Here is an 18,112-nt window from a genome sequence, read left to right on the forward strand (position 1 = left end):
GGGAGAGGGAGTTGAGGCTCCTCATTCTTTAGACATTACGATCCCCAAGCCTTTGCTAGACTCAAAAGGCTTTAACATTTTCCTAGCAGATAATAAAGAATACTTCAAGGGGCATATGCAATTGGAGACCAGGGGGTCATTTTGTTTTCCCTTCATAAAATGTTGTATGAAGCAGCTCTCAACCAGTGGTGTTTGTTAGACTGGGACGCTAAAGGTATTTCCTTGAATTCTTACTAGGGGCTGGTATTGAAGCATGTGTGACTCTTGTTCAATTCTAAAGCTATCACTCGCCATGTGTTATAGTTTCGTACTTGGAGTTCTTCTAGTACTCTCGCTTGTGTTCATTCTTGGGAAGCAGATTTCAACCCCGTCAATCATAATCAAGCCCATTACCATCTCTGGTTAGAGTTTCTCACCCTTCCAACTAACTTGTGTTCATCTGTTGACCTGTTTGCCCATAAATTTGGTAAGTTACTTATTCTAGATGGCCGTCAAAACTATTTTAGGGTGAACCCTCCAGCATGCATGGAGGTGGATCTCAAACACACAGTGCATGCACAATTGATGGTGTCCATCAACAAAAGGTGTGCTACCAAAATCTTCCAAACACATGCTTTGTGTGTCAGGCTCAAGACCATTTGATTAGATATTATCCTCTTCAAAACCCCCTTTGGTGAGGGGAAAAGAGAGGGTATCATTTTAACCCACCCTTCTACCAATGGTTCAAGGATCAGTGACACTTTTGTTGCTTATGATTTAGGTATTGGTGGTGGCAGTGTTTCAAGATAGAGAAACCCTTTGCTCAGTGGCGCTAGAGCTTGTGATTGTGTCGTGAAGTTGGTGGTGCTAGAGCTAGTGGTTTTGACACTAAATGAAACAAACAAGGCTTATTTCCTAAATCTGCATAACAAAATTTACCATTTTGCCACACTTAACATTCAGGAAAATCCAGCTGTCCATAGAAAAAAAACAATCAAGCAACTACCTTCAGTGGGATGTAAAATGTCAAGTAAGTAGTGCGGTATATCCTGCAAGATGAACAAACATCGCTCAACATAATGCCTTTGTGTAAAAAATCTGTATTTAAAAATGCTTTGCAGCCTAAATGCTATAGAAACTTTTACAGTATAATCCGAGACACTTTACGCCGAATCACTAGAGAACCAGAAAACACAAAATGCTAAGCCGTATAAACTATCAATCCCTAGAAGACCTTCAGACACCTATTTTTAACCATGTTTTCAAATCCAAATAAAGCCCAAAATTAAAGTTAAAATGTGAATGGCTATCAACTTCTGATTTTCCGCTTCATTACAAGTTACAACATTTTTAAGAAACAATAACAGTCGATAAACCCAAAACAAACTCATCCTACCTGACGATCTCCAATAAGAGTTTTTGCTGATCCAACATCTAAACCCCTGTAAACCTGCATTTTTTTCAAAATATAAACAAAAAGACAATCAAAATTGCAATCATAATTTCGTACTACAGAAGAGCTATGGCATAGTTTGACTACCATTTAACATGTGAAATCAAATGACAAACTCTTCAAAAGATGATACCTACTAGAAACACTCAGCAAGGTAAGGGGAAAAAAGCAATGTTTCACCAAGTTTCTGGGACTGGGGGATGCGGGAATGGAGAACAGTAATTGAAATTACTCAAACTCAAAATTAGTAAAGAGTGACGGGTCAAAGACTCAGTCTGAGGTCATCAATATCTAAAGTCAAGACTCAAAAGTTAAAACTGAAAATGAACAATGGACAATGAACCAATGTTATTAGAACCAGACCGACCAACCCCAAAACTGGGAACCAAAAAAAAACAGGACCAAAAAACCAATTGACTAAAAAATACATGAATGTTCAAATTTTGAAAAAAATACATAAATATTCATGTACATCCATATAAATCCAAACAATTATACAAATATGCAAAGTCTCTTAAATATAGAACAAGTCAGTGTGCATATAACCAAAATAGCATTTGACTGCAATCCATCTTTGAACCAAAAATATATCAACAAAGACACTCTAGATGGCCTCTATGGTCCAAAAAAAATCATGCTATAACAAATTCCTACATATCATCAAAATAATTCAATATATTGGGATCCTCATCATCAATATCACCCTCTAAGCATTAAAATAAAATAGAAAAAGCGTAACCTATCAAAACGAGATTTTGTTTGAGTGATGGGTACATTTTTATTAGGGTCCTGACAGAGGAGTTCAACAATTAATGCCACCAACATTGAGGTACATAGAGGGATTGGTGCTCTTGATTAAATGATAGTTCCATACCCTCATACATGATAGAATCCAATGGAATCCCCCCCAATCCTAAAATCTTGATAATTGTTAAGTCTGTTGGATTTTGAGTGGGATCTAAAATTCCATTGTCTCCATATGAAATCCAAAGAGGTTAGAACCACTCTCAAACATCTTGAAACAATTAAAGGTAATATTAAAAATTGATCTTTCATTTTCATCCTTTAAGAATTTAACATTACCATTAATTACATAGCATTAGTAGGGCCCTAGGGTTGAATATCATGCTTCTCCACATAAATTATTTTTTTTAAGCAGCATGCCCAACCCTTTTTGAGGGGGGATGCCCACAACACCCCTTTTGGGGAAACACATCACTTACATTGGAAATATGTTTCCCCAAGTTTCCCCAATAAGGGGGACGTGGAGAAACGTTTTCCCAAACTTCCCCAAAAGGGGGACGTGGAAAAAAGTTTCCCCAAGAGTCCCCGCATCCTGAGAGCATGGGAAATGTCGAGAGCGCACTTCCCACATTGGGAGACGCATCCCTATGGAACACTAGAAAAAAGTGCATTAGGTATCATATGGCCTAGATGGCTGTTAAAAGCACAGTAATATGGAAAATATGATAGGAAGGTTTCAAATCATAACTTAATAATAGAACGACTTATCCAACATTAGTAGTAAAGCCACACTAAACAACGTTTGCCTTTAAAAACATAGAGAAGTTTAAGATATGCCACAGCTTGTCCCAACAAGGCAGAATCTACACAAAAATCATCAACAGTCAAACTCCATGCAACTAAAATAAAATCTTAGTCATTTAGCTCCCACCAAATTCTCCCTCAATGCAACTAATGTCAATCTTAACAAGTCAAGGTTAATTCTAATATTAGGGAATAAGGAGCGTGCTCCACTAAGACCTATTATTCATACATTGTTTGCCAAAGCTCCCTAAGGAGGGTGCTCCACTAAGGCTTATTCTATACAATGCCTGCACCCACTTATCCTCTATGCAGGTGAAACATTATCATTTGTCAATGTTCTTTGTTATAAGGATCAAAACTCAGAAGGTCAAAGATCATGATATTGTGGTCAACTTTGATGTAGTTTCTCATTTTACTAAGATTTTAGTGGATGAGACCATTGACTTCATTAGAGACACATTGGAAAAGGATACAGCACCACTAGTAAAGATATGAGTAAAGTCAACATTTTTCAACTACCAAAGTACAACCTAAGAGCAAACAAATGGAATTACAATGGGATCCCTTTTCGCCAATGCTAGCAAACTTATATATGGAAAATTTCATAAAAATGGCAATTTCCTCCTTCCCTCTCAAACCAATATGGTGGAAGAGCTTCACGGATGATACAAACACAAATTGGCCTCCCAGTCAAACGAGGTTGGACAATTTCTTAGAACATCTTAACAGCCTAGCGGAGCACATAAAATTCACAATGGAGATGCAGGACAAGAAACTCCCTTTTCTTGAAATATTCATCCCAAACAAAGAAGATGGAAGTTTGGCACTGTTGCCACATGATCTAGCAAGGCTCCTAGGAGGGGTAACTAAGGGACAACTACTAGACCAAATGACAACAATGGGACAAAGACCTGTTGTCACCTCAGTCAGTGTCCCCTGCTCTTTACGGACTTTCACCGATGGCAGGAATCCTGGTATGAAGGAAATCACTTGAGATGATAGGATCAGTGATGAGGCATAAAATTATTCCCAAGGCACATTCAAAGGAGAGGCTTGATTACGGCTCGATAAAGGAAAGGCTTTCCAAGAAAGACCTAAGAGGAGGGTCAAGACCTAGGGTTAAGAATATTCAATGATGAGTATGCCTAGGATCAAGACTTCCAAGGTGAGGCAAGGCTTCTCTAGGAGCTTGCAAGATGACTCTTCTTCAAAATAGGGCTTTTGCTCCACTAGAGAGACCTAGGAAGAAATGCATGCAAGACCTAGGCTTTTTGAGTAATCGTGAGAGGAATTCCTCCAATATGAACACCAGGTCAAGCTAGGATAGGAAAAGGGTTAAGAATGATTGATTTCTTAGAGTTTACGTGCAAATGACCATCAAGAAGACCTTTCAACCTATGACGTTGTGTAATGTCCCTTCTGAAATTAAATTGTTACAGGTTTATTTATTCTACAATTTTGAAAATTTTGGAAGCCATGGGACCCATGTGATTTTTGGAAAAAGACTTGGGAAGGAAAAAGGGGCCGAAATGTTTTGTTGGCATAGTGTGGGGGCCACCCACATGAGAAAATATGCACCACCTAAGAGGGAAGTTCGAATGACTATGGAGGGAAAGTCGAATTGCTAGTTGGAGGGGGGCGACATGGGAAAAGAGGCCCACGAATTATAAATAGAGGAGGCTCAGCCTTCATTTGGTATCTCTTGACATACTGAACTCAACCTTAGTTGCTTGAGCTGCTTAGCTAGGTCACCCGCTGTTTAGCACGAGTTCTCCAAGCAGAGAACTCACCCTCTCTTTGGTGGACCACGAGTGCCACCCTAGTGAGGTTTCTTTCTATCATTCCGGGAGATTGCAGGTGGATATTCAGAGCCCCCAACTCAGCCATCATTCAGTCAGTGCGTACTCTAGAAGGACGTAGTAGTGGAATATGCAGTAGATAATTCAGTGGCCTTCCGAGGAGCAATTGTCGGAGGAGTTTTGGAGAAGGAAGTACAAGGGAAGGCTAGCCATTAGGAGGATTTTGGGAGCTGGATATTTCTTTTTGGGAGCAGCGTGATTGCCAACACTCAGGGCCAGCACAAGAACTCATCACTGGGCACACATGGGAATTCGTGGGTTAGTTGTGGAGTGAGTATTTGCCGGGAGAGATAAGGGGAAGTTCGGGGAAGATTATCTCAGCCATTTTGGTGTGTTTTCGAGGGCTTATTCTGGAGTTACAAGCAGGCCATACATTTCAACAGTTGGAGGAGGGTGTGGCTCTTGGGAGGCCAAATCCTTTCTAGGTTTTGGTGGGTTTTGGCTATGGAGCTTGGGGCTAAATTTGCAGGTTTTTCCGGGTAGTATTCAAGCCAGAAATCCTCTTTTTTTTCCAACGGTGTGTTTTATTATTCAGCCGGTAATTGCACCATTTTGTGGGTTTTGCGAGTGGTTGGTTTGGGGCAGATTCCTTTCTGGGTTTGGATGAGTGTTTTTGGGAGAAGTTACGGCTGCATTTTCAAGGGATTCCGGGCATCATAAAGGGTCATTATCAGCATTCCTAGAGCAGCAACAGCTGCCAATTTTTGGGTCTGCACAAAAGGATATTGGGCCGAAGTTTCCCAGCTCTTGGGGACATTTCCTCCGCTTGGGGTTGCTCCCACTTGCTCATGCAAGCCCAGGTTCACTTGTTCCATGCTACATGTACTCCTTACAACTCGTAATTTAATAAAATAGCTCAGCTTATTTACCCAATTTCTTGGTGTTTTTTATAGTGCATGCTTAATTGTGATTTTATTTTGCTATAGCCTACTTCATGTGTCTGCTATTAGCTGTAAATTTGATATTGGAACATTACAGTGGTATCAGAGCATGATCTTGGCCTAGCTATGGGTAGCCAGAAGATCATGGAAGATTCGGGTATGAGTGCACAGTGACAGGTGAGATAGGAGACAAACCCACGGCTCAAGGGAAATCTAGTATGCATAAATTCTAGGGTGGAATCCATTGGGAAGATGAGAGGTTGGTTGTTATGAAACCAGCTCACAAAGAGATAGAAAAGAGAGATCAATGCCTTAGAATTCAGCCTCTTCGAGGGGGCAACCTCTTTTACATTACACAAATGAACAATTCTTGGATGATACAAATGACAAGACCTCCTTTCTATATATAGGAGTCTAAGGGGTCATAATATAACTAGAGCCGACATAACAATAATAATGTAAGGGCACAATAATAACAATAGTGCGTTTCTATGGGGCACAATAATAACAATATGGGGACTACATGGGCACAACAATATAATAAGGGGGTTGTACTAATACAATAAGTGGTTACACTAGTAGTATAGGGACCTAACATGCCCCCCTGTTCAAAAAGTGTTGTCCTCAACGCTTGAGTAGTTCTTGATGCTTCTGTATAAATTCTTGTCTTCCCATGTGGAATCTTCGGCGGGTAAGTTCTTGCACTTGATGAGATACTCTAAAATTGATCTATTTCGAAGCTTTCGATTTCTCGGTTTTGTGACTGCTTCAGGTTCCAATATGATAGAGATGGGTAGACTTTAGCATCATAGAGATGTTTGGGCAGGATGTGTCTCGCCTCTACCAATATTCCACCATCAGGGTCTAGGAGAGTAGGATACAGTGTAAGCACGATGGGTAGTCGGCTAGAGCCAGAATGGCACAGCGACAACATGGTGGCACCCTTCTATGGCTAGCATGGGACCTGTTGTCGCGCGGATTGACACGACAACCCTCAGACCGGGGGCTGTCACTCTGATCCCCGATCCCTCCGTTTAAGCCTGTCTCCCGCGGCTAAGGGGGGTAGACCCTACGAGGTGAAGGAGACCAACTGTCAACCAGTTGGTTGGGAGACACGAGACACGATAAGATAAGCACTAGATGGATTTGATTAATTTAGCAGACCAGTGCCTTAAGAGATTGTTGTTAAAATGATTACTTGTTAGATGATATAGAAAAATAAACCGTGAACAGCAATCATTTGTCATCAAAAGGTATCAGCTAAATCACATAACCAAAACGATATCCAGCAACTGAGAATTTTGAGAAGATAAATGCTTAAAACCACCAAGAGAATCGTAAATCATTAACCAGACATCATATTCGCATCTCGACTTGAAAATTTTAGATCTCAGCATGAAAGATGATAATTCCCGAAAATAACTGGATCTGACGAAGAAAATTTTCCACAATTTTTTTTTTTTTTTTTTTTTTTTGTTATTATAAAACAAAAGTTAAAAAAATGAAATCTAAAAATTAATCTAAAACTAAAAAAATAAAACTAAGCCTAAAATCTTTTTTTTTTTTTTTGTTTTTTTATATTATAAAAATGAAAATTAAAAATCTATAAAACCATAAAACTTTAATCTATTCTAAACATAATTTAAAACCAAAACTCTAATAACAAAATCCTAAATCTACCTAAATCTAAAATCTTAATAAATAAATTAAAATCTAATTTACGTTTAACCCTTTTTTGATTTTATTAAAATACAATCTAACAAATGTAAAGGAAAAACTATAATCGAAAAACCCTAAGGAACAAAAGACAGAAACGCAACTATGACTACGGAATCAGGCTATGAACAAGTCGTAAAATCCAAAAGACAAAAAACTGATACGTGACCCCAGCAAAAAATGTGACGGCAGCCTATGTGACCTCGATTTGAACCAGAGAAACTGAATGCGGAAACCATGAACAACTAATGCCGGCAGGAACAAGCGATTTAGAGAATACCTGAGACAATCGACACAGCGATTTGAGGAAAACTTGGATCGATTTTACCTGTCACCGCGCGCGTGAGAGATCTATGCATACATACCTCGCTTGTACAATGCGTTAACCTGGCCCGTGCTTCAAAATTTCTGAGTGATGGCCTGCTACGCAAACGGAGAATAGATCACTGCGTTGCCGCGTCCCAATACCTCTTCTCTGGTTGTTTTGCAGGTATCCGATGGTAGCAACCGGCAACAGTTTCTATTTCCAGGCCGACGTTTGACAACTGAAATGGCTGAGCTTAGAATGATCCACGCATAAAAAAATTTACCATCGATCTGGGAATGCTGGTCTCCGGAGGTTAAATGTGCTACAACGCTGAAGCTATCCACGGCTTGATAAAAAAATCGTGACCCCAGATAGAATCTCGTGCCACCTTTTGAGAGCATGCAGTTATCATTTCCCAAATAAAATCGTATTGGAGCTGAAAACGTCCCACCAGCTGCTCGTACTGAAATGATTTCGATATACTTCCAGAAGAATCTACTCAGCTGAATTATGTGAAGCCTCAGTTTACGCAGCACGGGCAGAAAATCTTAACGCTGATTCCGTGGGGGACAGGGGTGCTGAGACTGCATGCAATGCCGTGGTTATCTTGTCTAGAAGAAAACTGGTGTTTTCACCGTCTGTAATCTGACTCCAAAGTCTCAATTTCTCCTGATCCAGAAACCCTATACCTGCAAATACAAGAAAAGAAAACCAAAACCCTAATCAAAACTGCATAAAGCAAAAAATCTAAAACCCTAGATCAAAAAAAAAAAATTTGAAACCCTAAGACAGCTAATTAATTTACAGATTTGGCCCCTTAACAGCCAGATTCGGCAATAAGCACGGAAATATTTTAAAGAAACAGAAATTTTAGGTTTTCACTGTGAAGAACTTCAGAAAATCTCTCATGCAACTTAGAAAAATAAAACGAATGATAGACCCAGGATCAAATCCAACTGGGCTCAACAAAAAATGTTTGCGGGAGTTGGCTGGTTCAGCCGAGAACTTCCCCTAACGCCCACAATCTTCCTTCAGAAAATGCTTTCTGCACAGCTCAAAACAACCATCAGTAAAGAGGGTAAAAATGTTGCTAGATCTCAAAAAGTAATGGAGATACCTGCCATTACTTCAGAAACCCTAACAACACTCTAACCCTAGCAAGTGAACAAGATACCTGTGCTCACAATACTCTACAAAAAGCTATTATTAATGGCTGAAAATAACATATGCAGAAAATTAAACAATCTCACAGCATTTCAAGAGAGTAACACCAGCAAGATATGGACCCCAAAGTCTTATTTTATTAACCAGAACAAATTTACAAAAGAGCTTCTTCAGTACAAGACTCACAGATCCGATGAATCTGAAATGACCACCTAAGACCCTATATAAAGGAAATGATCCCAACGGCTAGTTCGAATGATCCATGTAGAAATGATCTCGACCGTTGATGAGGATCAAGACATCTCTTGATCTCATCCGTCGATTTATTCACTTAAAATATTATTATTTTATTAGTTAGGGTTTTTGCTTTATTTTTTTAATTTTTTATTATTATTATTTTTTTTTTCATTTTTTTAAATTTTTTAAATTTTTTAATTTTTTATTATTTATTATTTTATTTTATTTTTTTAAATTTTTTAATTTTTTATTATTTTTTATTTATTTCATTTTTTAAATTTTTAAATTTTTTATTATTTATTATTTTATTTTATTTTTTTTAATTTTTAAATTTTTTAATTTTTTATTATTTTTTATTTATTTCATTTTTTAAATTTTTAAATTTTTAAATTTTTTATTTATTTTATTATTTTATTTCATTTTTTAAATGGATCATCGAACTAAGCCTTTGGAAACATCACCTAGGACCTAGGACTTAGGACTCACGAGGGGATTTAAAACATTTTCAACCCTCAAGACACATTTCATGATGACTTTTTACAATTTACATCTCAAGGGGACAAACCCACTTGATACAGAGCCTCACAAAACACCCAGTTCTGCGACACAACTATAATCTAGCAAATCAACACACTAGGATTCTCCTAAAGTTCTAATGACAAAATCCATCCCGGCTTTGGGGTCAGGTTTGAAGGAAAACTCTGCCGATCCATGGATCAGTGAGACGAAAAACCTTCCGGGACGTAGATTACCACTAGAAAGTTAGGTCCACCTAGGCAATACACATACACGACTCATGTCTGCTAAGATTATTTACAATTCATACATGCAGACTGGGTTTACAATCAAAATGATCAAGCTGCTGATGACTGCAGGATGGCACGGAAACACTGATCAGGTGCTGCCCCTTTTTGCAAAGAAAAGGGGGGTGTACTGCATGGGTAGTTGACCAGTAGTGGTCAACAGGACCCAGGCATCACAGTACTAGACAGCTTAGCGACCATTAGGGGTGAGCCAGTTGCAATAGGGGGAGGTCACTCATATCTTCCTTTGGGCTTTAGCGAGTCACCAATGGCGTGGGGGACTTCTGGCATTTATACCGGACAGGATAGTGAGTCGAGCGAGGAGAGCTTCAGGTGGGACAAGATGGATTGGGATCCTGGTATTGAGGGATTTTTTCAAGCCAGGACAGCGCAAGGCCCTAGGATGACTCAGCGGCACGTTTGGGACCACGGTATTACTAATGGTGATAGGTGTGATTAGCAAACAGAGGAGGCACTTGTTCAGGCATTGCTAGAGAACAAGTGATTTTTGGTGCATTGGAGGGACTTGCCAGATGAGGATGCCACCTAGGAGGGTGAACAAATACGTGAGCATCCAGGGCTGAAGTTACTTGGGGACAAGCAACATTTGGGAGGGGAGGACTGTAATGTCCCTTCCGAAATTAAATTGTTACAGGTTTATTTATTCTACAATTTTGGAAACCATGGGACCCATGTGATTTTTGGAAAAAGACTTAGGAAGCAAAAAGGGGCTCAAATGTTTTGTTGGCATAGCGTGGGGGCCACGAGGAAATACACACCACCTTAGAGGGAAGTTCGAACGACTAAGGAGGGAAAGTCGAATTGTTAGTTGGAGGGTACCGAGATGGGAAAAGAGACCCACGAATTATAAATAGAGGAGGCTCAGACTCATTTAGTATTTCTTGACATATTGAACTCAACCTTAGTTTCTCGAACTGCTTAGCCGGGTTACCCGCTGTTTAGCACGAGTTCTCCAAGTGGAGAACTCACCCTCTCTTCGATGGACCACGAGTGCCACCCTAGTGAGGTTTCTTTCTATCATTTTGGGAGATTGCAGGTGGATATCCACAGCCCCCAACTCAGCCATCATTCAATCAATGCGTACTCCAAAAGGACGTAGTAGTGGAATATGCAGTAGATAATTCAGTGGCCTTCCGGGGAGCAATTGCTAGAGGAGTTTTGGAGAAGGAAGTACAGGGGAAGACTAGCCTTTAGGAGGATTTTGGGAGCTGGAGATTTCTGTTTGGGAGAAGCGTGATTGGCAGCACTCAAGGCCAACGCAGGAACTCATCACTAGGAACAAGTGGGAATTCGTGGGTCAATTGTGGAGTGAGTATTTGCTGGGAGAGATAAGAGTGAGTATTTGCTGGGAGAGATAAGGGGAAGTTCAGGGAAGATTATCTTAGCTATTTTGGTGTGTTTTGGAGGGCATATTCTGGAGTTACAGGCAGGCCGTACATTTTAGCAGTTGGAGGAGGGTGTGGTTCTTGGGAGGCTGAATTTCCAGGGTTAAAACCAACCCAAACCTTTTCTGGGTTTTGGTGGGTTTTAGTTGAGGAGCTTGGGGCTAAATTTGCAGATTTTTCAAGGTAGTATTCAAGCCAGAAATCCTCTTTTTGTCCAACAGTGTGTTTTATTATTCAACCGGTAATTGCACCATTTTGTGGGTTTTGCAGGTGGTTGGTTTGGGGCAGATTCCTTTCTGGGTTTGGATGAGTATTTTTGGGAGACGCTACTGCTGCATTTTCAGGCGATTCTGAGCATCATAAAGGGTCATTCTCAGCATTTCTAGTGCGGCAACAGTTGCTAATTTCTAGGTCTACGCAGAAGGATATTGAGCCGAAGTTTCCCAGCTCTTGGGGACATTTCCTCCACTTCTAAGTCACATGACACGAGGACACGAGACACGGAGGACACGTAAATACGAGTATTCAATACGAAACGCAGCGAGCTGGAAACAAGACACGAGGGACACGTTTTATATATATTTAATAATATATATATATATATACCGAAATATAGTTTTTTATCCATATTAAATTGCAGGTTGCAGCTTCTCTAATCAAATTAAAATATAATTACTTCTCAAAGTTCATAGTTCACTTTAAAAAAATAAATAGAATCAAAATTTACTATTTAAAAATTAGAATGTGATATGCTTGGTCTTGATTCTTGAATATTCAATGTTCATTGTTCATGTACAACTTACAAGCACATAAGAAAATAACTAAAGTCTAATCCTATTGATTTCCTCTGCCCCTCTTGCGAGAAAATGCCACAGCTTTCCCTTTCCCTCTAGATGTAGATGCTGGTGCTGGTGGAGTTGGCAGTGGAGTTTGCTATGCTCTAGAAGCTGAAGAAATAGAAGTAGGAGCTATAGGAGGTAGACCACGTCCTCTACTGGTGGCAGGGGTAGCACGGACAGGTGGTGTCACCTGGAAACATTACAATCTCCCAATCCTGAAATCCTGAAAAACTGATAAGTCTGCTGCATTTTGAATGAAATCTAAAATTCTACTTTCTCCATATGAAATCCAATGAGGCCAGAACCACTCTCAAACATCCCGAGTCATTTCATGGTAATGTTAAAAATTTAAGTAAAAGGATGAAAATGAAGATTAAGGAGAATGTCACTTTTACTTTAAGAATTTAACATTACCATGAATAGCATATCAATACTAGGGCCTAGACTTGATCATTAAGTTGCCCCACTAAAAAATTATTTGTTTCTTTCAAAAACAATTGCAGCTTATGCAGGCAACGTTTTCTAACAACGGAATACGCGTTTTCCAGATGCAGGACATGACGAAAACCGGCGAATACGTTTTACATTTTACAGGACACGATGAAAAACGTTTTCGACACGTTTTAGGGCCGTTTTCATGTTCGACACGTAAAATACGGGACACAGGACCTTTGAGGACGTGTCCTGTGACTTAGCTCCACTTGGGGTTGCTCCAGCGTGCTTATGCAAACCCAAGTTCACTTGTTCCATGCTACATGTACTCCTTACAACTCGTAATTTAATAAAATGGCTCAGCTTATTTACCCAATTTCTTGGTGTTTTTGATAGTGCATGCTTAATTGTGATTTTATTTGCTATAGCCTACTTCATGTCTCTGTTATTAGCTGGAAATTTCATATTGGAACATTACACGCTGAAAATAAGCTTCCAAAGTCAGAACTAGGGCTTGACTTTTCTCACAAACCAACTGTGGGAATTGCTCCAAAATTGCAGGATCACTAGAGGAGACACCAACGCAGATGCTTATTCAAATGGTTTTGAAAGGTACCACTTCTAACGCAATTCGCAAGCAGCCCTAGCTAAGTCGTCTAGGAGAGGGGCCGAAAAGGTTTGGGAGGAGTAAAAGATACAGAAGTAAGGGTGATCACCAAATTTTCTTGGACCAGTGCCTTACCCATGGGCTATGGAGTCTATGTGATTCGAAAATTCACTAAATCCTTCCTCAAAAAGGCTAAAAAGTGATGCCTTAGCACCTATTTTTCAACAATTACCCAGCCAAGATCTATGGACTTTCATGGAAGAAAAACAAATTTCAAACCACTAGGAATATTCATCTACCTGTTATTTAATGAGTAACATGTGCAATTTACAATATAACAATCTCACAATGATTTTCAATAAATTAGGGCACAAAAAAACTAGCTAGTTGCAATAATTCCACACATTAGACATTATTCATGAAAAATATTCAACAAAATCACTTACAAGATAACAAGAGATATATCCAATCAAAGATGAAGAAAGCATCTCCAAGAGAAAGTGAATTTAGCTCCCAAAAATATTGAAATACATCAAGAGATCTCCAATAGACATCCATGGAAAAAGTGCGAAATTCTCCAAGAGAAATAGATCCAAGTGTGATGATGATGATCTCTCTCAATGGGAAAGATCTAATTTATATGATCCCCTATCTAATTCGAATTAGCCTAAGATGCCCCTAAACATTATTTTAATGTGCAAAATAGCATATCCTTGGTGACAAGCCCACCAAGTAGCTCATAAAGTGAAGAATAAGCCATCCAAAGTGAGCCGAAATGATGAAATCATGGTGCAAAAGGGTTTTTGAAAGGTCAAAATGAGTCCTCAAGGTGCCATAATGAGAGTGAGGGCTCCATGAATAATAAACTAAGGGGGTGGCCCCTTGATCTCTAAGCAAAACATCATGTGGTGCTCCAAAGTGGCTCTAGGGCACAAGTAGTGGTCTCATGGGTCTCCTGGTGAAAAATAAACTTGTAGACTGCTCCAAATGAGGGCACGGAAGATGGTGCTTTCCCTCCCATGTCTCAAGGATGAGACAAACCTCCTCTCGGCCTCAGATCAGTTATCAAACCTTGTATATACTACTAACTTCTAAGTTTGTTGGGGGCACTGTTGGTCCAAGTGCATCATCTCTCATATAATGTGGGGCGATGAACAAGTTGTTGAAGGTGTTGAGTCTGCCCATGGCATGAGATAGTGCTCTATCACATGATGGAAACCCATGACTCTCAACGCTTCCCCTACAAGTGTCAATATGATCCTCTGGTGGGGTTGGGCCCCAGTTAAGTTGCCCAGCCCATGATGAAAGCACCTACCGATCATGTATAAGATCCAATGATTTCCTCACCTTCAGCTATAATAATTCATTAGCACATCTAAGTGAATCAAGCTTGTTAGTCAAGGGCACAAATGAGACTTCATAGTGGGTTTCGGGTTTCCCTTCCAAATTTGGGGCTTTGAGCATGTAATGGTGTTACCTCCCTAGGTAGTAGTTAATAAACAACCTCATTAGGTGTTCCCAACCCCTAAAGGGAAGAACATGTCCAAAGTACATCCTTCAAGTGGTAGGTGTTGTTAGGGTCACTAGTTTCATTGTCAGATGTATCTTCCATGTCCTTTAATTTTCAGTTTTTGAATAAGTTGAGCCTATGACCACTGTTGTTGTCATAGCCTCAAAGTTATTGTCCGACATCCTTGAATTTATTCCATAGAGAGTTCATCCAAAGCACGAAAGAGTGTCAAGTCAGTGGGATTCATGAGGTCACACATGTTTATATAGTTAAGTCAAAAGGGGTTATGTGTCAGTTGTTCATCGATCAGAACCATCTGAAATGAAGTTGTGTCAATCTAAAGTTCTGATGGTCATGAGGTCTAGTCATTAAATGTGTTTTAAATTCTTATCCCCTATTCCTATCTACCCCATGTTTCCCTATTCCCTACCCTATTTCCCTTTATACATACCTTCATATATCATCTACATCCTATCCACTTTTCACATATCATTTACATATTATTCACATTACATTTTCTTTCCCTCCCTTCATTCTAAACCTATCCCCATGACACCACTACCACTCCCCTATACTCATCACTGTGGGAATTTGCTGCAAAAACACTCTGTTTTAGTCACCATTTTGCATAATAGTTTTCGACCACATGAAGGCCCTATACTCATCACTGTGGAAATATGGTGCAAAAACACTATGTTTTAGTCACCATTTTGTAGAACAGTTTCCGACCACATGAAGGAGCTTTTTTGGAAACTAAAAGAGGTTTTTCTCAAGGACAGGGCAAAGAAAAATAACCTCTTCCAGATTTTGCACAGGTGTCACAGATTGAGAGATTTGATTGCATCTTCAAAGCCTATTTTTCGAACTGCACAAATACTTTGTTTTAGTCATGGTTTTGCAAAGCGTTTTCTGGGAAGCTAAGGAAGAATTCAGAAAAACTGAGGTTTATTTTCACAAAACTATAATCTACAATAACCTCCTTCAGTTTTTACACAGGTATTATTGTTTGAGAGATATGGCCCGTTGAAAACCCGTTGTGCAGGCGCTACACAATCAGCAGTCAGCTTTTGTGCTTTTTGTCATTTTCATGCCAAGAGGATATGCTTCGAAGACAAGTGCTTTTCCAGTGATTTAGTGTTTTTCTTAAGATAAGAATGCTTTATGTTTTTTTATTTAGAAAAAAAAAAAGACTTGAAATAGCAAAAAGGTTTCCTAATTTTACTTGATTCAATCCTCTGTTGGATCAAAGATGTGATGCATCTAGACATTATGGATTAGCTATTGTATTTCTATTTAAATTGATTAATGCATATGGGAATGATTGTTGATAGTTCAGCGTTGTCTTGGTTTCAGTTTTTCGGAATTTGTGAGATTGTGATCAATTCATGGTACAATACTTATGACTTGAGGGTTATCGATTACACTTTGCAAGGATTCTTATGGTATGATGTCTGGAATTATCTTTGTTTATTGCTCAGTTATTCTATTGTCTCTTTGTGTTTTATGAGTATTATGATCTCGGTTGATTTAGAATTTAGTTAAGTTGCTCTATTCAACTGTTTTCATGTTTCAGTTGCAAATGAAATGTTATATACTCATGCATGTTATCTCTTTTGTCTAGCCTTTATTTCTCATGTATAAACAACATTGTTGTATGCAGAGAAAGAATTTGTTTTTTCAGTTTTTCTCCTCTATACTACACCCTGTCATTGTGTCCAAAATCATGCCTAAAAGCCCTTGTAGAAGATGTCAGTTTTACTTGCATAAGTAAATAAATAAAAGGACAATTGATCACATGCTATTATCCTCTTCGACCATTCATACTTCAACCAAATACTTTAGAATGCCTTTTTTAGACCTGGTCTATTGAAAAACTTGTGCTTTAAAGTCTTTAAACTTTATATTTTTCGAGCGAGGGAACCCCCTCTGGTTGGAGAAGACCAGTCTCTCAACCCAAAGCGGTTTGTGTTTACCCATGGGTTCCTCTCCTCAACCTGGAGGAATTACGGAGTGATAACAGGTGCCAAGTGGATAATGATGAGGTGGATTGGGACATAGGTGTCTCAAGGCCAAATGCCATGGGCTCAAGGATGGTAATGATGAGGGATGTCCACATATTTGGGTGTATGAATGTAGGAGTGAGCAATCATGGTACATGAGTTACCCTGGCCTTTGTTTTTCCACCCTTCTTCATTTGCCTTTTGCCTTTTATTTATTTTTCTTTTATTATGATGCTCGAAGCTCCAGGGGATGAGAGCGCAATGTGTATGACATAACAATGATTACCCCCTTAAGGTGGGGCAGTTCATCACCCACCAAGGGTTGGGACATACATGGGCTCCTTAATGATGCAAGGAACACTCATAGGGGCCCTAGGAACCAAGGTGGTGACCATAATGATAAGGGGTAGGGCTCATGTTTGGCTTTTGCTAACATGTTAAATTTTATTTTCCCGGGCATATTTTGCATTTTATGGTATTATTTTCTTTTGTATGTGGCCATGATATGTTTTTATTCTTTTTTTTAGCTGCATCAACCTCTCGAGCATCGCTCTAGGCCCAACCCAGACATGTGGGCAAGGGGAGGAAGAATACCAGAGCCTTGTGGGCCTAGAGAGGGAAGATGATGAAATAGGGCATGTAATGTGCGGAAGGGAGTGAAAAATGTGGAACAAAAAAACGTGACCATGCTACCAAAATTGGGGTTTCCAAAGTAGTGCCCATTCTAAAGCTCTAGGCCAGTAGGGGAGATCCCACGAAACTATGGTTGAGGATTAACCCCCCAGTTCAGGTATGGGAAAAAGACTACAGTCGAAACCCTTCCTCCTTCCAAGTCACCCAATAATCCATACTCAAGTGTGCCCAAGAAAAACAAACATAAGCACCCGATTGCACAATGAAAGACATACCTTTAGGATTGGAGGACCCACCTTCAAACATACAATCTTGATAGATGGGCGAGGGGACATATGACTGGCTCAGGGAGCGGAGATATCTGGCACAACACTAGCTATACTGGTAGTTGTCAGGGGTTGCTCGCTGTCGGATTAAGACAAATCTAGGAGAAAAATTCTCCTGTGGGGTCATCCACTGGTGGTGGGTAACATCTAGCTCCAATTGGAACATGAGCTCTCTATAGAATGCACAAACCATGCACTTGAACAGGGAGGTCATGTGAACACCAATAATCCTTTGGGATTGCAAACATGTATCCTGCACATCACAAACAATTGTTGGAAGCATCTGTTCTAGGCGTACTTTGATTGCCCATGTTTTCATCAAATAATAATAAACCATACAGAAACATTAAATCTATTTTAAATTGCAAATCTTATCTAAATGCATCTACTATAGCATGAGAACATGATATGA

General features: G+C 39.5%; 1 protein-coding gene across 2 annotated transcripts in view; it reads right to left on the reverse strand.

Moving 5' to 3' along the window:
* IPT9 (isopentenyltransferase 9) overlaps window positions 1-18,112 on the reverse strand; it is a 336,165-nt gene that overhangs the window by 282,700 nt on the left and 35,353 nt on the right. For both annotated transcript variants that reach the window (XM_089437271.1, XM_089437272.1), the window contains exons 2-3: window positions 1,376-1,429; window positions 986-1,028 (exon numbers count right to left, since the gene is read on the reverse strand). In XM_089437271.1, the coding sequence (XP_089293397.1) occupies window positions 986-1,028; window positions 1,376-1,429 (97 nt within the window). The remainder of the gene's footprint in view (window positions 1-985; window positions 1,029-1,375; window positions 1,430-18,112) is intronic.

This window comes from Pinus tabuliformis, chromosome 5_2, assembly GCF_031772625.1.
Source record: "Pinus tabuliformis cultivar Carrire ecotype Pingquan chromosome 5_2, CPIR1, whole genome shotgun sequence".
Lineage (NCBI taxonomy): Eukaryota > Viridiplantae > Streptophyta > Pinopsida > Pinales > Pinaceae > Pinus > Pinus tabuliformis.